The sequence below is a fragment of the Hyperolius riggenbachi genome, chromosome 11 (genome assembly GCF_040937935.1).
Source record: "Hyperolius riggenbachi isolate aHypRig1 chromosome 11, aHypRig1.pri, whole genome shotgun sequence".
In the NCBI taxonomy this organism is placed as follows: Eukaryota; Metazoa; Chordata; class Amphibia; order Anura; family Hyperoliidae; genus Hyperolius; species Hyperolius riggenbachi.
Window position 1 is genome coordinate 229,871,960 of NC_090656.1, and position 23,783 is coordinate 229,895,742.

At 37.8% G+C, this 23,783-nt stretch overlaps 1 protein-coding gene across 1 annotated transcript in view; it reads right to left on the minus strand.

Annotated features, from left to right (window-relative positions):
• ALX4 (ALX homeobox 4) overlaps positions 1-22,753 on the minus strand; it is a 125,937-nt gene extending 103,184 nt beyond the window's left edge. The window contains exon 1 of the mRNA XM_068259667.1: positions 22,030-22,753. Coding sequence (XP_068115768.1) covers positions 22,030-22,420 — 391 coding nt within the window. The 5' untranslated portion in view covers positions 22,421-22,753. The remainder of the gene's footprint in view (positions 1-22,029) is intronic.
• Between the last annotated feature and the right edge of the window lie 1,030 nt (positions 22,754-23,783).

The window sequence follows — 23,783 nt, forward strand, 5'->3', positions numbered from 1 at the left end:
AGGCAATGATGATCGTAATCAACAAATTACGATTTCACAAAATTTCGCGTACATTTTTGCAATTACACCTATATGTAATTACGATTTGCAAATTCAATTGATTTCGTGTAGTCATTTGTAATTTTGCATACATTTTGCGAAATATTGCGTCATTTCTTGCCGAATTTAACAGTGAATAGCAAAGCTTCCATACATGCTATTGACACCAACATTGCCACATATGTTAAGGAGAATTGTGGGTACAAGTCAAAAAAGAATTTTGCAAAAGGACCTTGTAGTTTTTGAGAAACTCGATTTTAAAAATGCAAGTAAAAAAAATGTTTTTTTTTTTTTAAACTCAGAAAAATGACAGTTTAAAAACCATTTTTCTTTGCATTTTTAAAATCGAGTTTCTCAAAAACTACAAGGTCTTTTTGAAAAATTCTTTTTGTGACTAATACCCACTATTCTGCTTAACATATGTAGCAATTTTGGTAGCAATAGCATGTGCGGGGGCTTTGCTATAAGCCTCTAAAGTCGGCATAAAATTATGCAAAATTTCACAAAAATTACGGAAAATTTTGGAATACTACTATAACATACAAAATTAATTACGATTTTCTCTGAAATTTCGCATTATGATTACGATGCGCAATTGCGAATTTCAATGCGAAATTTCGCTCATGCGAAATTTCGGCCCACCACTGATCACAGGTGGTGACGTCTTTAGTCCTGCCAGGTAATCTGTACGGAATGTTTGTTACTGAGAGTTCTGTGTAGAGATGGAGATACTGCTTGCTTGGCAGTTGGAAAAATCTGTTATTTCCCACCATGCAATGAGGCTCACAGACAGCAAACTGTCAGGACCATGGTCATGACATCACCCTGTGGGAAGGGTTTCACCACAACATCAGCCATACAGAAATCCCTGATGACCTATTGGAGAAAAGGTAAAGGGGAAAGGGGATATCCGCTACTGAAATTCAATCCTGAGTTAAAGTTCCTTATTAAAGCAAACCTGAAGTGAAAAAAAAAACAACTGATGATATAATGAATTCTATGTGTAGTACAGATAATGAATAAAACATCAGTAGCAAAGAAAATGGTCTCATATTTTTATTTTCAGTTTTATAGCTTTTATTTTTTTATAACATTGCATCATACAGTTGTAAAACCACGCTTTGTTTTTTAAACTACAAAACAAGCAAGAAATAATGACCCTTTAAACCTTCCTGCAGTAGAACCTTACCTCAAACTGTCCCTCACTGTTTCTTGGCTGTTTACGTGCTTCAGAAAACAGGACTGTATTCCACCCAGTGTGTGGAATAGCTCAGAGAAGCTCTTTTGCATAGATAACTGAATTTTTTTTTAACTCTTCTTATACTGGAAAACAATACGAGATTGTTTTCTGTGCTGCTAATATTTTATTTCATAGCAGCACAGTAAACCAAACCTGAAGTTATTTTCACTTCAGGTTTGGTTCACAGGTAATGTGTAGAAAATATACAGAGAACACAATCTGTACCTTTCATGCATAGCCCTGAAAATTCTCATCCCTTCAAGAGTAATCCTCGGGGGACAGACTTTCTTGGAGAGTTAGCCAATCATGAATCTGCCTGAACTGTGGCCCGCCCCTTAGGTATTAGGAGATGAGCACCTTTGCTCTGCAGAGTGGTGATGTAATGGCTACTAGCATTCTCACTTTACACTGCTGGAGTCCCATGTGGAAAACTTCTCCTGGACAGCATCTGTGTTTATTATTATTATTATTACTAATGATTTATCTAGAACTGTACAGAAAAGAAACAAATATGGTTTATAGAGTCTGGGGGAAATAAAATTGCATAGTGATTAAAAGAGAGAGGCCCACATGCAATTAACTTTTTCTCCTGAGTTATCTCCTAGGAGATAATTTTTCATCTTCTATTTAAAATGACTTTTCAGCACTTTGGAATTAAAAAAACGTATCAAAAAGTAGGTGAAAAAGTACTATCAAAATTATTTTGATTATTTTCTTCAGGGATGGTGGTAGTCAGCCAACTTCGCTGCGCTGGAACTACGCGTAGTATTACGCAATTACGCTTCACCAAACTACAGCTTCGAAATCAAATATTTGCTTCATATGCATTTTGTAGAATACGCGTTATAATACGCAATTACGCTTAGTGGGAAGCGTAGTGTCTGCGGAAGCTTAAGTTCGTATGCAGAAAATTGTACGCATTAATACCTTTGTAAATGTTCACTACGCAATAAGTGTTGAGCCGAAATTTTGCGTTACTATAATTACGCATGCGAAATTTGCTATTACGATGCGAAATTATGGTAGCGTAATTGCCAATAAAATCGTAATTGAAAATACCGTAAGCGTAATTTTCAACGCATAATTTTGCGTTTCGTTCATAACGTAATTTCGCGTTAAACCATAAAGTAATTTTGCGTTAAACCATAACGTAATTTCACATTTCTTCGTAATTTCGCGAATTTCGTAATTACTTGTTAGCAGGGTTGCTCGCGAATTTTCGCCAAAGGCATTTTCGTCTGCATGGCGAATTTTGATGCGAAATATCACTACATGGCGAATTTTATATGCGAAATAGCATTCCGTAACGTGAAAACGACACGAAAATTAACGCTTACAGTAATATGAACTATCGCGAAATTACGTTATGTAACTACGCTGACAAGCGGTTGCAGGCAAGGCAAACGTAATTTCGCGATATCCACTGTAATGCGAAAATTACGCTTACGCGGAATTTCGCGAAATCCTTCTTCATTACGATTATGTACTTACGGCCATAATCGTAATTACACTAATTACTCGAAATTTCGCGAAATCGTAATTAAGTCATTACGCTCATCTCTATACGCAATACACATGCTAACTACACATAGTGGCCGTAAGCTACGCGTAGTGGTACTTCGCTATGCGTAAATTCGTAAGCGTAGTTTTGAAACTTCACCTACGAACTACGATGCGTAAATTTGCACTGGTGTAGTTTCTGCTCATCCCTGATTTTCTTGTTTGCTGGTAGCTTGAAAGGCATTTTATTGACAAGTTTGAAAATTACACCTGGGGGAAAATTCTGGAGAAAAAGTGAATTGCATATATAGCCCAGAGAGTGAAGCCCTGCTCATTAGAGCTTACAATCTAAAGCAGTGGTCCTCAAACTAAGGCCCCCAGGTGGAATGTGGCCCCCTGAGGCTTTTTTACCGGCCCCAAACACACAAATTGTATTACTTATAGATGCGGTCAGCTACATCATTAAATATTAGTGGTCCGCATATAGAATAGCAGTGCTGGCACCACCCATCCACGTGGAAGCCAGAAAGCAGTCATTCGCTGGTTTCTAGTCAAATTCCACATCAGGTGACACTGCTGTCCACTGGAGGTTGTCACCTGGGTATGCTTCACTGTCTGGCCCGCAAAGACTTCTACATCATTTTATGTATACTCCGCCCCCCCAGCAATCTGAAGTATGTTGATTTGGCCCTCGACCCAAAACGTTTGGGGACCCCTGATCTAAAGGATTCAGGATGAAATAAGAGGTGGGTTGTGTAACTTGTATGTCTTTCCTGTGTTTGTATGATTTCTCCCCTACAGCCCAAAACCTTGGTGGGACAGGGTACTTGCCTCTCCCCTTCACCCAAATAATTCACTAAAAATGCTTATTCAGATTCATGTATAATTTATCTGAGATAGGGTAGCCTTTCCGTCAGCTCAAAGCAGTCTGGCCATTCATCTCTGATATCCCTCATCACCAAGGTGTTTCTGTCCACATGGTGACTCTCTGGTTGTTCTTAAAGGACAAGTGAGAGGTATATGGAGGCTGCCATATTTATTTCCTGTTAAACAATACCAGTTGCCTGGCAGTCTGATCTATTTGGCTGCAGTAGTGTCTAAATCACACAAAAAACACGCATGCAGCTAATCTTGTCAGATCTGATCTGCTGCATGCTTGTTTAGCGTCTATGGCTAAAAGTGTTAGAGGCAGAGGATCAGCAGGGCTGCCAGGCAACTGGTATTGCTTCAAAGGAAATAAAAAATGGCAGCCTCCATATCCCTCTCACTTCAGTTGTCCTTTAAATTCTATAATGAACTGAGGTAGCAGCCGAATATTTTACTACGTCTGCAATCACTTAAATAGACTCTGTACTAAGAAAAAACACCCCTGGGGGGTACTCCTCTCGGTAGGGGGAAGCCTCTGGATCCTATCGAGGCTTCCCCCGTCCTCCTCCTTCCTACGGAAGTCTCGCTGCAGCCCACGGAACGCACAACCGACAATTTGTCAGGCTGTGCAATATTTACCTTTCCTGGCTCCAGCGGGGGCGCTGCTGCGGCTCTCCGTTTGGAAATAGGCCAAACTAGCCGATCTCAGTTGGGTCCGCTCTCCTGCACAGGAGCAGGAGACTTGTGCCTGCGCAGTAGAGCGGACCCGTCTGGGATCGGCTATTTCCAAGCCGAGAGCTGCTACTGCACCTGCGCTGGAGCCGGGAAGGTAAATATTTACATCCCCGCCGTTCGAGGAGCTTAATCGCTGCCACCGTGGGACGGAAGAGGATGGTGGAAGCCTTAATAGGATTCAGAGGCTTCTCCCTTTCGAGGTGAGTACCCCCAGGGGCATTTTTTCCACATCCAAGGTGACAGTAACATATTATGCTTTACTTACCTGGGGCTTCTTCCAGCCCATAGAAGTTTGTGTGGTCCATTGAATCAGTTCTCTTCTCCTCCAGTGCATGCCTAGCCCCTCCGTATTGATGCCACATGCGGTGATCGCGACCATCTTGACGGATCCCATTGCGGACTATCGCACCGATCCCCATAGACTCCTAGCTAATTACTGCGATCGTTCAAAGTCTCATTCTCACCCGGCATTTATTCCCTTCGTACACCATTAATCAAGATGGATCAGAGGACGCTCGTTCTCCATAACGTGCCGCAGATCCTCGATCCATCTTCCTGTGAGTATGAAGCTCTAGCGTACTTTAGTGCATGAAGCTTCTGCTCTCTGTCTTTTCTCCATTGCCCTCTCTCTCTGTCTCTCCTTGTTTCCTACTCGTAAGGATGGAGGTGTATATAAACACCAGCAGTACTGGAAAAGGATTTATTCAAAACTCAAAATAAACAACGCTTTGCATGGGTACTAGCCCGCTTCCTCAGGTCAATGCACAGAGCCTTGCAGCAAGGTGATTAGGATATGGACGCTTCTGATCTCCTTGCTACCCTTATCTTTAGCACCCCCTTTATTGATACCCCCCCCCCCCCTCTCCTTCTGCCCTGTCTATTCCTCATTTTTCACACCGTTTGTCATCCTGTCTATACCGTTTTTCTTGCTCTCCCTCCTTTTCTCTCTCTCTCCTCCTTGACCTTTCTCTCTCCCCTTCCCTGCCCCCCCCCCCCCCCTTTTCCTACTTTCTTTTTTACTCTTTGCTATACGTCTCTCGTCCCTCCTTTCTCTCTTTTTCTTTTTTCTCTCCTTTTTCCTCCCTCTCTCTCTTTGACTGTTACAATTTTTTTTACAAGCCATCTTATAGATTTCTGTGCAGTATAAACATCTCCTGCAAAACTCCCATCAAGCTCCAGGAAGCCTTTGTGACAAAGCGCGTTCCTTTGCCCTTTCGCTTTATGAGATCTGAATCGAATGTCCCGCTGAGTGTTGCAATCTGTTCCAGGCCCCGGAGGCAAGAACTGGACTCGTATAGTCAGGGTGGAGGGGGGGTACCTGACATTATTACTCACAAAACAGTCAGGGATAAAATGTGCAGCATGAACCATACATTCCTAATGTAATATTTATACAGACCTTGTGTGTCCACATATGGAATACATATCTACCCACCGGCACATACAGCATGGGCGCAGGCTCGGGTAGTACAGGCCGCAGGTGGTTCTGCCGTGGCAAAACTTTCTGAGATTAAACTTTATGATCTTCAAATCTTTCTATGTGATGCAAACAATTACATTTACAGTGGTGTCATAAAGCGCCAATTGATTGGCTTTTAAAACGCGTATCGACCTATTAGGAAAGTTATTTATCATGTATAATGAACAGACCAAAAAACATATTTAAAACATTTGTTAAGGGCTCAAAAAAAAAATCTGTTTGTATATTTTTTTATTGCTTTTGATGAAATAAACATTATTCACAAACGCTGTTTGCTTGTTTACTTTACATAGCTAAGAAACTATACATCTGAAGCGACAAAAAAGTAATAATGAGTTGTATGTGTAGTACAGATAATGAATAGAACATTACCAGCAAAGAAAAGAGTCTCATATTTTTATTATCAATTATATAGCTTTTTTTTTTTATAACATTGCATCATACTGTCACAGTTGCAGTTTTAAAACCATGCCGTGCTTTTAAAGCTATAAAACAAAACAGATATAATGACCGTTTGAACTTTCCTGCAGTAAAACCTTATCTCAAGCTGTCTCTCACTGTTTCTTGGCTTTTTAAGCTATTTAGAAAACAGGACTGTATTTGACACAGTGGGTGGAACAGCTCAGAGAAGCTCTTTTGCATAAATAACTGAAGGTTTTTAACTCTTCATGCACTGGAAACAATACGAGACCTTTCTCTGCTACTAATCTATTAATTAGCTATACAGCACGTACAATTCATTATTTCATAAGTTTATTTTCGCTTCAGGTTTGCTATGAATGGATAGTTTACACCCTGCAAATCATAAAACACAATGGCAAATGCAATGTGATTTTATTTTATTGAGATTTTGGGATGCGATTTTCGCCAATATTGCAATTTGCGATTTTGTCTGGAATGCTGGGACCTCAAGGAGAGATGCAAGACAAAAGGCAGCATGCAGGATGTTTGCGGCCAATATTGCATCGTGGTCGGATCGCTGTAGAAGAACAGGGCTTGGCTCGGTATACATTTAGCGGACACCACAGTGTCCGCTCCGATGGTGTTTTGTGTCTGGTTGGAGTCCGGAGCATCCACGTCTCCACCGCAAAATTCGCAGAAACGTGGACGCTGTCTGAAAAAATAGTGCGAGTTGGATTTTTGTGTTGCGTTTACTGGGACGGATCAAACATATCCGTTCTAAACTGACAGAGTGAACGTAATTGATAAGTTACACAGAATCCGTCAACAGTCAGTTTTTGCGATCTGGCAAAACAGGCGATTTTGTGCAATCCAAGCCTTCCCGCAATTTGCATGTGATCGGAAATGAATTGCAAAACACAGCAAATCGTCCATGGTATAAAAGAGGAAACCTATGAACCAATTATGAACCGCACAACTCAATCTATTGTCCAACCCAGAGTCACTTAGAGTGGAGCTGAACTCTTGCCCAGGACAGAAGATAAAAATAGAGAAATCCACCCTGTATATTTTTAGAGCGTTTAACCTGTCTAATTCTCCCTCATCTGTGAATAATCACAAGTTGTAATTTGATCTCTCAGCTGTATCAGCTCAGGAATCTTGGCAGAGAAGCTAATTTGTAAACACAGGATGTTAACCCTATGTATGCTTCCATGAAAGAAGGAAATAAACACACTGCAGCTTTATTGCAGGATTTATATCAGCTGCAACAAATAAATGTTTTTCTTTTAAGGTTATTATGCTGTTGTGCATCTTTTAGATATGTGCTGAGTTAAAGGGGAACTTCAGCCTAAACAAACATACTGTCATCAAGTTACATTAGTTATGTTAATTAGCATAGATAGGTAATATAATCTCTTACCCACCCTGTTTTAAAAGAACAGGCAAATGTTTGTGATTCATGGGGGCAGCCATCTTTTTGGTTGAAAGGAGGTGACAGGGAGCAGCAGACACAGTTCCAACTGTCCTGTGTCCTGATAACCCCTCCCAGCTGCACACACTAGGCTTCAAATGTCAAATTCAAAGTGTAGAAAAAAAAATTGCACCAAAACAGCAGAAAGAGAACAACAACATCAGAAATCCCATCATGCTTTGCACAGCATAAGGGGAAAAAAGCCCGGGCAGTTTTCTTCTGTGCAGCTAAAATTGAGGCTTGTATAAGAGAAACAAAGTTCTGATGCTGTGAAACTGTTAAAGAAACACCAGGCCTTTTCAGTTCTGCTGAGTCGATTTTTAGTCCGGAGGTTCACTTTAAGGCCTGCTTTCACCTAACTGTATAATGTATCCTGGGTGGGATGCTGTTTGGCGCTGGTTACAGCGATAGTTTCTCTTGTTTTTGAGATATCACAAATGTGTATTTCTAGTAAAAGGCAGAACTTTATAGGTTTAAAGTCCACATGTATTTTATAGATGTTACTTCATACCATATGTTTAGGTAAAAGCCCTCATATAACTTCCCCTTGTGCAATACTGTGAAATACTGTGAAACAACAATAACAACAACATCTCTCCAGTAACACAAATGCATCGATGAGATAAGGTAGAGACGAGAGAGATGATTAGCATATTATAAGGATGATTGAATGCTGAACGATTTTTATTGTATTTTTATCACTTTAACTTGCTCACAGTGTTTGTAAAAAAGGGTGTGTACACAATGTTTTACGGTATAAACATGTAGAACAAATAATAGCTTTTTACAACTTGAGGTAAAACATTTGCAAAGGCAGGGAGTGTTTCCGCAAATCTTTTTTTCTTTTACTTGAACATAAAGCGATGACTATTGAAGGGATTATAGTGGTAGCTCCTCTGAGGACAGTCAGTGACATGACTATGTACTCTAAGTGCTGCAGAAGATGTCAGTGCTTTATAAATACATAATAATAATATGGTAGGACATTAGACTATGACTATGGTAGGATTAGATGTGAGCCCCTCTGAGGACAGTCAGTGACATGACTGTACTCTGTAAAGTGCTGCAGAAGATGTCAGTGCTTTATACATAATAATAATAATAATAATACGGTAGGACATTAGACAATTACTATGTTAGGGATTAGATTTTGAGCTCCTCTGGGGACAGTGAGTGACATGACTATGTACTCTGTAATGTGCTGCAGAAGATGCCAGTGCTATATAAATGCATAATAATAATAATATGGTAGGACATTAGACTATGGCTATGGTAGGATTAGATTGTGAGCTCCTCTGAGGACAGTCAGTGACATGACTATGTACTCTGTAATGTGCTGCAGAAGATGTCAGTGCTATATAAATACATAATAATAATAATAATAATAATAATAATAATAATATGGTAAGACATTAGACTAGGACAATGGTAGGATTCGATTGTGAGCACTTCTGAGTATGGTCAGCAACATGACTATGTACTCTGTAATGTGCTGCAGAAGATATCAGTGCTATATAAACACATTATAATATTATAGGACATTCGACTATGACTATTGTAGTAATTAAATTGTGAGCTCCTCTGAGGACAGTCAGTGACATGACTATGTACTCTGTAAAGGGCAGCAGAAGATATCAGTGCTTTATAAATACATAATAATACTAAGGTAGGACATTAGACTTTGACTATGGTAGGATTAGATTGTGAGCTCCTCTGAGGACAGTCAGTGACAGGACTATGTACTCTGTAATGTGCTGCAGAAGAAGTCAGCACAATATACATTAGCAATAATTGTTAAATGCTTTGTTAGAAATGTTCTGTATTACTCATGCATTCACATGTATATTCTATACAACCTTTGTATGGCATATCTTTGTTTGTATCTTACTTTGTGCAGAACTATAGCAAATTATAATATAAAATAATTGTAATAATAATTATAATTGCAAACACCTGCCCTTTTAATACTCATTTAAATAAAGTATTTTTTAGCAGGGAACTAATAGATAAATTATACTTTATTTGCTTTACATACCCCATCTGCTAAGAGGAACTATAAAGAATATTTCCCTTAAACCGTACTGGATTATTAAAGCCCTTGCAAGCTCTTTGGGGGGAGTTAAAAAAATGTCCCCTTTAATAAATTACCCCCTCCCCAGAGTTACATTTGTATTACTGTCAATTGTGCGTAAGAAGCCAAAACACAATCTTCATGGTTATTCTGCTTAAATTAAAAACATGGCTTTGTACAATAGTTTAGACTTTTTTTCCTACACATATCTGTACAGACATTATTTTATATACATATGTCTAAATTAAATGTGTATTAAACATGCAGCACATCAAAAATATACATACCATAAAAGTAAGTACATGCAAAGAACAATATGTTACATGTTAAGTGTAGCAGATTTAAGGAAGGGGAGAAAAACATTTACATCGTGCACTGTTAAATCTGAATAGTGAACTGATTTTTAAAAGAGAAATTCAACCTTGATCAAGACTTATTTAAAGAATAAAATATAAGTGATATATTTGTGGTAAAATACATACAATGAAAAAAAATTAATGTCACAGAGCTCCCTTAATTAGGAACATTACAAAAAAGAAAGAAAAAACTAATATATATATATATATATATATATATATATATATATATATATCACAAATAAGAAAAGTACTTAACTACTGCTATTTAAATGTAAATGTTATTTCAATTTTTTTTTTAAAGCATGCATAGTATAATTATCTTATCTTTGTTTTTCTTAAATAACTAAATGAAAAATTTGTATTTTAAAAATCGCTAATTTTTCTAACAAATAAAGCTGTACAAGTGGCTGATGGGAAGTTCAGAAAACTAATAATGGTTATTTTATCCACTAGTAAAATACCAGCTCATCATCAGTCTGGCATAGGATATAGATAAATGCGACAGTTTACAATTTATCCCTTTTTCAATATGAATGAGGTTATAACTGAAAATGTATAACTGATGTGTATTATAGCAACATATTCATTTATCAACTGTTATGTGATATCATTATGGGATATTGGTAGCGTTTTATGACTCCTTGATGTAATTTTCTGGTTAGAAAAATATTTCACCCATGAAATAATGTACTTATGTGTGTGTTACATTTACATTATGAAAACTGTAATAAGGTCACTGGGGAAATAAAAAAATACAATTATATTTTACCTTTTTAATACTAAATTTTAATATGACAGTAATAAGGTGTATAGGGCTCAAGTACATATATAGTAATGAGACTTACATTAAAAAGTAAAAAAAAAATGGATGAACTAACAAAAATGAACATGAAACTTTCTATTTAATTATCTACAGATAAAAAAAATGTTTTATGAGCTTTGTATGTTTATACACCAAAAGAACAGAAAGGGGATTAAATTGTTAAAAAAAAGGTCAGACATATTATCAATATCTAGGTTTAATACTTATTATTTATTAAGACTAGATTTTAATACATCCAGGTTACATTTGAAGATCACTCTTATTAGCCAAGTTACCCTTGGCTAGAGAACTTTTGGTAAATAAAATTTAGTTTTTTTTACCATCATATATCATTGTAACATTTCAATCTACTTTCAGACATTAGAGTTTTTTTTTTCACTTAAAACTTAGGATTTCACTACAAGCACCTATTAACTAGTGTGTTGAGTCCTAAGATATGACTTATGTTTAGAATACTCCAAAGATGCGGACTGGTAACCATATAAACAAGAAAACCTCAAATTAAAAATGAAACTTTTTCAATGTGCTGTCATCTTCATATCTGTCACTTATTACTCCTGAGAATGATTGTTTGCTCCCAATTTAATACAAAGTTATTCAATGACCTGTTCCTAAATAATGTATGGTTTTCGGATGTTTGCGAGTAGCTTAACTTTACCAAACACTTTCCATAGTGACTTTACAGTGTCCACAGTAATGATCACCACTGGTGGAGATGTTGAGTAGAATGTAACTTGCAGAATATTGTCCATCTCTGCACTTACATAAAGTTGGATTCAGTGCACTGTATTGTTAATATTTTGTAGACTAAAACTTGTACAAATGTAAAGAACAGATTTGACATAGAACAGGTCTACCATCTGGCACGGAAAAACAAGTGAAGTATAGTCCAGGTAGGGTTATGGTTCGGTGTTAATAACAGCATCAAACCTAAAAATGTTGGTTCTGGTAATATCTTTAATGTAACTTACTGTACAGTAGTTAGTCATTAAAAGTATTACCTGAATCCAGGTTTTCCATGTTTGATGTCAGTACACCTGACACAGATTGAGTGTTATCATCAAGTACAAATTATTACACTCTGTTATTTACTGTTACACTCTGTGAGTTTTCCATACCTTTTATGACCTTTTCTCCAAAAAGAGATTCTCAAACTTTTTACTGTTGCCTTTTATATTTATTTAGCAATTTTTAGCTTTACAAAACATCAGTTTCTGTATAATTTTCCAAAACTGGGACATTTCGGGAATTGAAAAACAGCAAAAAAAATGAGTCTGCGGTGAATAAGGGAGTATTAGATGATAACCTATACATTTCTATGATGCATAATATATATTATTAATATTATTTAGTATTTGTATAGCCCTGACATCTCCTGCAGCGCTGTACAGAATACATAGTCATGTCACTTAACTGTCCCTCAAAGGGGCTCACAATCTAATCCCTACCATAATCATATGTCTATGTATCTATCGTGTAGTGTATGTATCGTAGTCTAGGGCCAATTAAGGGGGAAGCCAATTAACTTATTAGTATGTTTTTGGGATGTGGGAGGAAACTAGGGTGCCCCGAGGAAACCCACACAAACACTGGGAGAACATACAAACTCCATGAAGATAGTGCTTTGGCTTGGATGCGAAATAAGGACCCAGCACTGCAAGATGAGAGCACTAACCACTATGACACCGTACAGTTTTCTTGAAGAACTTTACAAAGAACATTGTCAGTAGAAGCTTCCTTGGAATAGATCCTGTTCTATGATTCCTACCACACTGTAGACCCAATTTGGAGTGGAGTAAGAAAGGCAACGGACATGCTAGTATGGTTTTCAACTGCAGGACAAAATCATGCAAACACATAAGGAATAAACATACTCCACAGAGGGGCTGTCCCTGGTGGGTGTGATCTCCACACCCTGGATCTGATGGGTTAGAAAGCTAGTGGTGCAATGCTGCCACTTTAAAGAAGTTTTAAATAAGAGGGACATGGAGTTCGCCATGTCTATCTCCCTTTAAAACACATTGATTATTTGACTTTTGCTAAATATTTCTGTTCGGAAGTGTTGCATCATGGGACACCACACTTGTTCATTCGAAGCTAAATTATTGCAAATACCTTCTGTTTTAAGAAGGCAGAATTATATTGAGTGTTGCTTTTTAGTTAGAGGGCTTTTTGGTCTCTTTTAGCCCCGTATACTATCCTAGTGGTTCTGTGTCACAATGCGCTTTCTGGGTATTCTGACTTTTGCTCTGACCCGCCATCTCTTTTACTTACTGAATTACAGATCCAGAAGAGATATGCAGATCAGGTGGTCTGATTCCATTCTATTACAGGTTTGTTTTGTGTGTGTGACTCAGACACTACTGAATCCAACAGATCAACATGACAGCTGGGCATTTACAGGAAAAATCCTGCCACCCTCCCTATTCATATTCTGCATATATACACACGATTGCCTGAAGTCTCAAGTAAGAAGACCTCATTACCTATTATTGATATCATAATATAAAAAATGCCTATAATTTGTCATGAAAAATAAATGAACTAATAACACAAGTATTGAAATATAATTTATTATTACTAATAATTAATAAATTGTATTGCAAAAACGGTAGAAACAAAAAAACTATAAGTTTTTGAAATGCTCCCCCCACCCCCCCATGGCACCAGAGTGTTTAATAACTTGAAAATGTATTAGGGCAGATTTTAAAAAAGCCTGAGCAAAGAAAAGTGGAGGAAAAATGGGTACAAAATTGGAGCAAATGCCCGATTCAAGGTTTCTACTCGGTTCCTCTGGACATCTGGTCCGCTTTTTCGCCAGTTTTGCTCCAATTCTGATTGCACTGGCTTTGATAAATTTGTCCCAGTTCTGTGCTAGTTTCCCTTCCTACTTTATCTTATGTTCTCCCACCACTCCATACTGTACAGCACTGTAAAATACATTGGTGCTTTGTTATTAAAAGGTCATCTTTCTCTCCCACTTTATTCCCCCAACTCTTCTCTATTCCTTTCTCTGTTTCCTTCTTTTTCAAGCAGGCAAACGTCTGCTATTTATGTTATTATAATAATAATGATGATAGTAATAATAAAATACTGCTCTCATACACATACAAATACCAAATTAATAATATTTAATAAGCTGGAGTTTCTTTTTTTTTAAAAAAATTCCACCGCATACTTGTAGCTGGCGGTTAAGATTTGTCATTTGAGAAAAATATGGAGAATAATTTTGATGTAGTAAATTGTGATTAAATCTAAGTGTTTCCTTGACGTTTGACAATTTCCTTTTATAAACTTTTCACTAAGTTAAGGTCCTAAGCCACACCTGTTGGTGATGTCACAGAAACAAAAACATTTGGCTCCACCAGCCAGAGAGGTGTGCCACGAAAATACATCAATTGATTTCACGGGCTACAGTTTCCCAAATGAATTTTGTAAAGAAAAGTTTCTTTTTGAGTGTTCTGGCACAATAAACATGAAACATTAATATTAATACTCCACGTATTTATGGTTAATATTAATAGTATTACTACTGAAGGATTAAGAAATGGAATATTAATATTATAACCACTGAAGGGAAGGCACCGCAGAAGAAGTAAACTTCATCCACTTTCCAATTAAAGAATAAAGTAAAAAATAATGATGTCTAAATGGCTCAAATTGGTTATTTCCAACAGGTCTGATGTTTTTTTCCAATCGTTTTTCTTATTGATTTTGTATAGACGTGATCTGGAAATCAATCACAAAAATGATTGGAAATCAGACCGGAACTGTCGGAAATAATTGTTTCGACCCATCTGATGGGAAATTGCATGGTGTGTAACGGGCATTAGAAAGATGGGAAGAAAAATCGAATGAAATGCACACGCGAAGATCGAATGCTCGGTACACATGATGCAATTTCCCATCAGTGCGTGTCCAACTCATAATTTTGGGCGTATTAGACCTGCTTCATACCAGGATTGATTTTCAGAACACTACTGCTCAAAATACTGATCATTATGGAACAGGAGAAGATCAGACATGTTGGAAGTTATTGGTTTGACCTGTCGATCTGACAAGAAAATGCACTGTGTGTGTGTATGTGCCTAGCATAAAATCTATTGGGTGTTAGTATCAAGGAGACACACAGCATGGGGCCTCTTGTTTACGTGTGCCTATAAGATGAGATGTGACCTTACTGCTGAATAAGACGCCGTATAGAAATGATATCCCCTACGGAGAGGCATATTTGTTGCGCCCATGGTGTCTCCACCATCGTCTGAAAAAAGCCAGAGTCCATTTCATCAATCTGGTGTTTCCATAACGTTTCTCACATCTTTGATTAAAATAAAGAGATGGAATAAAATATGCCCCTCTGCATCCAGCCTTTCTGACATTCACGGGGTCTGTTCTATGCCAGCCCTGCAATGACAGCTGATTTGTCAGGACTCAGGAAACTACACTTCTCAACACTGTGCTAATTTACTTTCCAGCACTCTCATTTCTCCTCATTTTAATTAAAAATAATGATGGGGAATGATATGGAACCTGCAAGTTAGGCTTAAAAACTTCAGGTGTCAAGATTAGTTTTATGTAAGTTTTAGTGTTTTGGAGATCATTTTTTTTTTTAAAAAGTCATACTTAAGCCTCCAACCATCCAGTTGGCTAAAGATGCCATTTTTGTTCTCACTCAGCCAATTGGTGTTACATTCTTACATCAATTAATGAAATCAATCTGATTTTTGGATCAATCCTGACAATCTGTTTGGATTGATTAGGAAATGATTGTCCATTGAATGAACTGCTTAGCAGGCTTTCTTCAATACTACATAATGGTGAAGCTACCCATATATTTATTTTTATTTATTTAAGTATTTATATAGCATCAACATATTACGCAGCGCTGTACTGAGTATATTGTCTTATCACAAACTCCCTCAGAGGGGCTCACAATCTAGTCCCTACCTATGTCTATATCATGTAGTGTATGTATCATAGTCTAGGACCAATTTAGGAGAAAGACAATTATTTGTATGTTTTGGGTATGTGGGAGAAAACAGGAGTGCCCAGAGGAAACCCACACAGACACAGAACATACAAACTCCTTACAGATGTTGACCTGGCTGGGATTTGAACCAGGGACCCAGCGCTGCAAGGCAAGAGCGCTAACCACTATAACACCGTGCTGCCCTATATACTGTATAATCCTATAACAGCCTAAGTTGTCAAGTGATCAATCTTCTCCTAATTGGACACTGAATTAGCTTGATCAGATTTCAACAAATATCTTACTGTAAATTCTAAATCCTACTTCTACACACAGTAGAGCTAGACTGCTCGATGTTATGTAGTGCATTGCTCTGTAGACCTCGATTCACTCGGTTCCTGCCCCATCTGCTGTACAAAAAAATTACCACCATGCCCAGTCACCCTTTTAAAAGAAACACAGTCCAAAATTGACTGGATATTTATTGATTAAATATGTTGAGGTCAGTTTCAATCAACAGGATTGAATCTACCAGAAACAGACACCTTTGTACGGCCAACTTTAGGCACCTTCAAGACTGCTCAACAAGATAGCTGTGCATGACCGGTGTTTTATTTAAGTTAGCAAAATGTACCAAATCTTGTGTGATTTGGCCAGATTGTGGATGTTATGGTTCAATTGGTTGAATCAATTTGAGGAATTAAGGTATTTACCAAACTTCTCGACTTACTAGTCAGCATGGTCTTATGTTTTTCTGTGTAGTACAAAATCATCAATTCATTTCCAATTTGACTGCAAATTTTGTCTGATCAACCCCCTCCAACATACATCAATAACCTTTTATAGTAAACAGCAAGGCAGATTGAATAAAGTTATTGCAGTCTTTGATGATGGGTTTGAGCTTTTGATCAGGGTTCGAATCCCAGCTCAAGCCAGTATGTAAAACAGTAAGGAGTCTATGGGCAAGGCTTCCTAATACTCCTGAGTCCTGATAGCATGTGAAGAGCGCCCTAAGTGGCTGCCAGTGCTTTGATTTTATATGTCTTGTATATTGGCATTGTACTTATTTGTTTGATTAAATTATTGACTTAACAGGTTTTACATATTTGAAGAAATCAAATAATAATAATACACACATTTACATATGTAAATTCCCTGTTGCTACTAACAATCCATTTATCAGATCACATAAATGTTTCTCTGCAAACTGCTAGCTACTTCCAACGTAAAACTCTGTAAAAGCAGCAAAATATTTCAGCCATAACCTAACAATCCAACAGACAAGGTATAGAGCTCCTTCAAAGAAAAAAAAAAAAAAAAAGGTATACCACGGACAAGTCAAAAGGCCAATTTGGCGTACGCAGTCCTTTTCCATCCTCTTCGGTAGCCCTTGACAAATTCGATCCTCAGCACAACACAATCGTAAATTGTTTCAAAAGTTATCTAAGCTATTAAATTAAATATAACTTTGCAGCTGAGTTTAGGAAATATTTTTTGCACTTTCACCAATCTTAAATTAGGCACTTTGAAGACACTAAATACTAACTTTCCTTTAAAATTCTTCTTCCTAAATATACTCCACGAGTGGAGAATTAATCCCAAAGTTTTGTAGTATCTGTAGCAATCAGGTATTTTGGGCCCTCAGTATACCTTATGCGGCTCACAAAATTCACCTAAAGAATTTGGCCTTCCATTTTACATATGACAATTATTATTACTATAATTAGATAGCAACAAATGATAAAAGCACTCTAAAATTAAAAAACAAGGAACATCTAAATGACGAGAATTGGGTAGAAATGGTCCTGCTTTAATTAATTATCAATATAGTAAATATTTTATTTAATAACTATTGAATTATCTCTAGTGTTCCATTTGATGATGGAAACCTGTACTAACCTAAAAACCTTTCTGTAAAATAATCTATTTGCAAAGTTAAAAGATGGTCGGTTGCATCCATCTTAATAAATTACTTTCAGATCTCTTCCTCCTCTTGCGACCACTACCACTACTTATCATAAGATTTATTGCAATAACAATTATGATAACAACAATAATGTACAATCTGGCTTATTGTTGGATATGTTACAAGTGTGGGTACATGTAGACTACAAGTTTTACAGAACTGAAATCTTCCAAGCTTATGTCACTGCTTGTTACATTTCTGTTAATTATTTTATGTCTGTAATAATAATTGCAAGAATAATAATAACGACATGGTGTTCTGCCAACATTTCACAGTAATAATGTTTTCATAATACCAAATAAAGAGATGCCCTTCAGTAGCTACAATACCTTGGCATCTGTAATAGAGAAAAAGATGGTCTCCTCTCCTCTCTAAATATAAAAGAGCAAAAATTCAAAAAATAGATTTTTACACAAATGTATTTATTTATTTTTTTATAAAAATGTTAATGGCTTGGATGAATTAGAAATTCCTACTTAATTCTTCATTTCTAATTTTTTAGTTTATTTTTGTAATTCAAGCTACAGGTTTTTTTCCATTATGTTCAAACTAAAGCCTATTAAAAAAAAGAATCGGATCCAGAGGGAGATATGTATATCTTTTTTCTTAGATCGGAAGCAGTTCCCTTGCCTCAATAAATAATCTGAGTGTTTGAAGGGCAGATTTAAAGCTGCATCCCTCTTTCTTTAGATGATGGGAGATTATTTTATGACCGAACTGTTCCTTTTAATGAGCTTAGGGGAGGGGTGAGACAAATATAGGGAGCTTGACAAGAGCTTGTATATTGACCATGAACTTTCTCGAGAAAAAGGAGAGGAGGGGGGGGGGGGGCAGAAAAAACATATAGAGCAATAAAATGTACCAAATAGAAAATACGATTAGAGGACAAAAACTACAGGACTATCCATACAAGAATACAAATACGAAAGTAACAAATTAATCACTTTTATTTACTAAATACTCAAATAAAATCTACACCTGCTTAAAAAAATGTTAGGATTTTCCCTTGAGAACTGACATGCTGACCCGTCCAAAGATTTGTGACTACTAATGTTAAGAACTTTCAGTGGATTGTACCCCTGACCTTTAGTCTTTGATTGTGAATCTCTAAATTGAAACCAAAGCTGGAAGATTGAATATTTTTTTTTCTTTTTTTTTAAAGTAAAGAATCCGGTTACCGCGTCTACAAAACCTTCCTGGTGCATCATTTTACTCTGTGAACTTTTGGGAAGAAAAAGGTAGTGAAGCAACAGTGGAAAAAACACACAACTGCTATTACTTGGTGGGTGTGGTATGGCTGCAGAATATACAGTTTATCAAGCTTTTCAAAAATGTAGGTGGATAATTTTTCCCCTTTCCCTTAAATGATTCAGCTTTCCTATGCATCATGCTATGCCCACAACTTTTAGCATGATGCAGTTTTTGCCTCAATTCTGACCGTGCTGTTGTGTCTTCCAAGACTTCACAAAGTATTGAGGCTGGACATAAATAACATATATAGGACGTAATGGGCACAGGTAATGTATAGCTACAGGGCAATGCAAGGATTATACTCAGCCCAAAGGAGAGCGGAAATCCGGGACTATGCAGTTTAGTAGCAAAAAGTACAAAAAGTTAAACTTCAGACAATAAAGTGCAGACGCATTCAAAAAGTTGCAATGTCCAGTACATCAACTTGGATAGTGGATGCTGCTACTTATACTGACTGTGCTGTGATCAGGATGAGGCAATGGGCGCCTGTGGTGCACGGCCTTAAGACCATTTCACAGAAGTAATCCTTGCTTCTTCCGAGGCAAGTATTATACTCAGATGCTGGGAAACTGAAACATGAACAGTGACTGGATTTTAAAATGTTTAAATTCAGCTCACCGTTGTAACAGTATCAAATGGAGAAACCCACTAATTATGTAATAAAAGTAGTACTCTGTTTCCTAGGTTCTCAACGTGTGGTATGCGTACTCCAGGGGGTACTTCTGATGGTTCCAGGGGGTACTCGGGCTTGATATACTTAACCAAGAATAACAAATTTAGAGTTTTAGAAAATTATAAATCTTATGTAAACAACCCCAAATTAGTGTTTTAGCAAATTAAAAACAATCGTAAATTCTTGGAAATTGTTTAGAACCAATTATCATGTACTATGATTAAATATATATTTGTAAAGGGGGTACTTGTGATAATGTTTACTATGCTAGGGGGTACTTGGTGAGTACAGGGTTTTAAAAGGGGTACATGCCAATAAAATGTTCAGAAACACTGCTCTATATCAATCCAATTCACTTTTTTCCTTCAAGTTTTCTTCTATCTTCTGGTTAAAATAACTTTTGCACTCTGCAATTTAAAAAGTACTGAAATAATTTCTTCCAAAAAAGATTCTGAGTATTTCCTTGCTGGCTGGTAGCTTAGAATGCATTTTATTTATAAAGTGAAAATATCATTTAGGAGGAATACACCAAACTAGCAGCCAAATGGCTTTCTTAACTTGCTACAAGGCCTTGCAGGAAGCCCTCATCCTGAACAGATATATAAACTCTCCTTGTTTTGTTTTTTTAAAAAAGGGACATCAAGCAAAGAAATTGATGTCATTTCCCTATTCCTGACCTATGGAGTGAGAAATCACCTTGGCTTTCAGTCCCTCCGATTCAGTTGCTGCATGATTTAAGCACTAATCTCACCTCACAGCTGACCTATGTTTGCAAATATTAATTGGGATAAGGGCCTTGTCCACAAAATGACCCCTGATTCTTTATAAATATAGCGCATCTCCCATCCAGCACAAACACCCCACAGGGCTTGGTCGGGGGCACTTAATCCCCATTAATTTTAGGGAGCTCGTAAAGTAGTCTTTAATCTGGGATAAAGGATGCAAAATTGACCTCGCGACAAAATTAGTACCTCCAGATAATTGGCCAATTAGGAGACCACAGTTGGATTAGAGCTATGATTAGGGTGGACACATCATGTTCTGAAAATACAAATGATTATAGAGACGTAAACACAAATGTCAGAATTATTAATAATTGCAGCCATGGAGTTGGACATAACGTACATTTGGACCCCAACTTGAGGTTCTGTGGCCAAACTATTTCTAATAAAACGTTCACGGTTTCGCCTCCCACATGACAAATGGTAAAACTAATGATTACAGGTTGAATAAAACATACAGAGAAGATAACCTAATATAGATGTTGATATTACAAGATAATCCTCTGTATTAAATAAGGTATCGTTAAAAAAATATTTAAACTATTCAAAAACCTGCTTAGCTCGAAGCTTTTGCCAGTCATAAATATTTTTTTCTCATGGAGTATATTGTATTTTTAAATATTGATTTTGATTCTAAAAATGAATGGATTCATTCTAGCATTCTTGTACAATGCAAAGTAACTATTTTACTATTGTAAAAAAATTGCCTTCATAAAGTCTACAGAATTTAAATGCACATTTGGAAGCTGGTAACTTGAAGTTAGGGAACCCACAAATAGAAATCAACTTTGGTTGAAGTTTTAAATAAGCCTGACAACCTCATCTGCAGTTTGGAGTGTAGTTCACCTCTTAGAAAAAAAAAAAAAAAAAAAGATCTGGGATTTCAAGACTTTGCCAAACCAAAGGTTTTGAATTCAGGCTTCCAAAAAGTTAGATGAAGCTCAAATGTTTGGAGAGCTTTGGTTAAACTTTTTAGAAGCTGAACTGAGCTTACAGTGCAGTCCTGGTGATTATCTGAGAAATAAATCAGTTGTTGGCTTTGAGAAAAGTTTTGAAAAGTTTGGTGAGGCATAAAACGGTCTGGACAAAAAAGTTTTGCAGTGGTTTTGTAAGTTGGTTACATTTTCTGAGAACGTCAAAAGAGCTGTAGAGCTTGGTGTGAATTTTGAGAACTTTAGTCTGAATTTTCTGAGCTTTCAGATCATTAACTGACTACAGAGAGCGGTTAAAGAGAGTGGTTGAAGATTTTTCAACTAAAGTTTGCCAAAGTTTTGGTGACTCCATAAACTATTATAACTAAGACACCCTGCCTGGCTGAAGTGTTAAGGAAGTTCTGAAAGCTCAGAAGACCAGCAGCGAGCAGCGCTGGGCAGAGAAGAAGTACTGATGGGCTCCTCTTACCGTAACAAGGAAGGAGAGGTTCCCCTGGACTGTCTTGCAGTTTTAGACTGTCTGCAGGAGACTTGTTGCAGGAGCTGTTCTGCATATACAGATGGGACTGCTGTTGCTGGGGCTGGCTGTGGTGACCCTGGAACTTGCTGAAGGATCCTTGTTGCTGTTGATCGTTGGTATTGCCATCCAGCGTCTGGCACTCCTGCTGGTACGAGGCGCCCCTGGGCTTGTCCCCAAAGCTCTGTCCTTTGCTGGCCAGGAAAGCTGGACTAAACTTATCACTGGGCTGGAATGCCCTAAAAGGCGAACTCTGCAGTTCTCTGACTTGCGGAGCTGGGCTGTAGTAACAATCCATGGTAGGGGGTTCACAATAAGACACACATGGATCAGTAGCATTCATTCCTAAAATGATGTGTCCTTAATTTTTGGAGGGGCACCAGCTCGCTAGGAGTCTCTGCTCTAACTCCCTCCCCCTTCTGCAATACCTCTTCTCTGGTTTCTTCTCTCTCACTCTCTCTCTCCAAAGTTTCTCCAACTTTCAGAAAGTTTGCAGCTTTTTGGTGTCTCTGCTCTGCCTCTGGTGTCCTCTTCTCCTGGCTGGTCCCTCTTGTGCGGATTTGTGCCTCAGTCTTCCCCTGTTCCTCCTGCTCTCTCTCTCTCTCCCTCTCTCTCTCTGTCTCTCTTCCCCCTTCTGGCTTCCCCCCTCCTCAGCTCTGAGCTCCTCTCTCCAGGGAGCTGATCTGCTCTGAGTGAAGACTGAAGAAGATACCTTTTTGCTCTTGTCCACTTACAAGAGGACTCTTGAGTGTCCACCACTCCACCAGCACTAGAGGAGTCTGCCCAGGCTGGCTAATAAGAGGGTGGTGACACGGTGGGAGGGTGAGGGGGAGATGCACCATTAAACTTCCTTCATGAAAAAAGCCTTTTAGATAAAAAATAAAGGGAACAGACACATGACAGTAATGTAATTAAGGGGTGAATGTGTGTTTGTGTGGAAGAATGAGGGTCTTTGGGCTCTGCGTGGAGTGGAACCAATCGTATTTTGAGCAGAATTCCATCTGTCTGTCTATGTGAAATATTGGTGTGGAGAGATGGGGCTGTGATTATTATGATATGATAACATAGGCAGCACGGTGGCGTAGTGGTTAGTGCTCTCACTTTGCAGTGCTGGATCCCTGGTTCAAATCCCAGCCAGGGCACGATCTGCATGGAGTTTGTACGTTCTCCCCGTGTCTGTGTGGGTTAATTGACTTCCCCTAGATTGACCCCAGACTACGATACATATGGCAGGATTAGATTGTGAGCTCCTCCGAGGACAGTCAGTGGCATGACTATGTACTCTGTACAGTGCTGCAGAGGATTTCAGTGCTATATAAATACATAATAATGATATGGTAGGACATTAGACTATGGTAGGATTTGATTGTGAGCTCCTCCGAGGACAGTCAGTGACATGACTGTGTACTCTGTAAAGGGCTGCGGAAGATGTCAGTGCTTCTGTATATGAATACATATTAATAATATGGTAGGATATTATACTACGACTATGGTAGGATTAGATTGTGAGTGCCTCTGAGGACAGTCAGTGACATGACTATGTACTCTGTAAAGTGCTGCAGAAGATGCCAGTGCTATATAAATACATAATAATAATATGGTAGGACATTAGACTATGACTATGGCGAGGATTAATTTGTGAGCTCCTCCGAGGACAGTCAGTGACATGAGTATGTACTCTGTAAAGTGCTGCGGAAGATGTCACT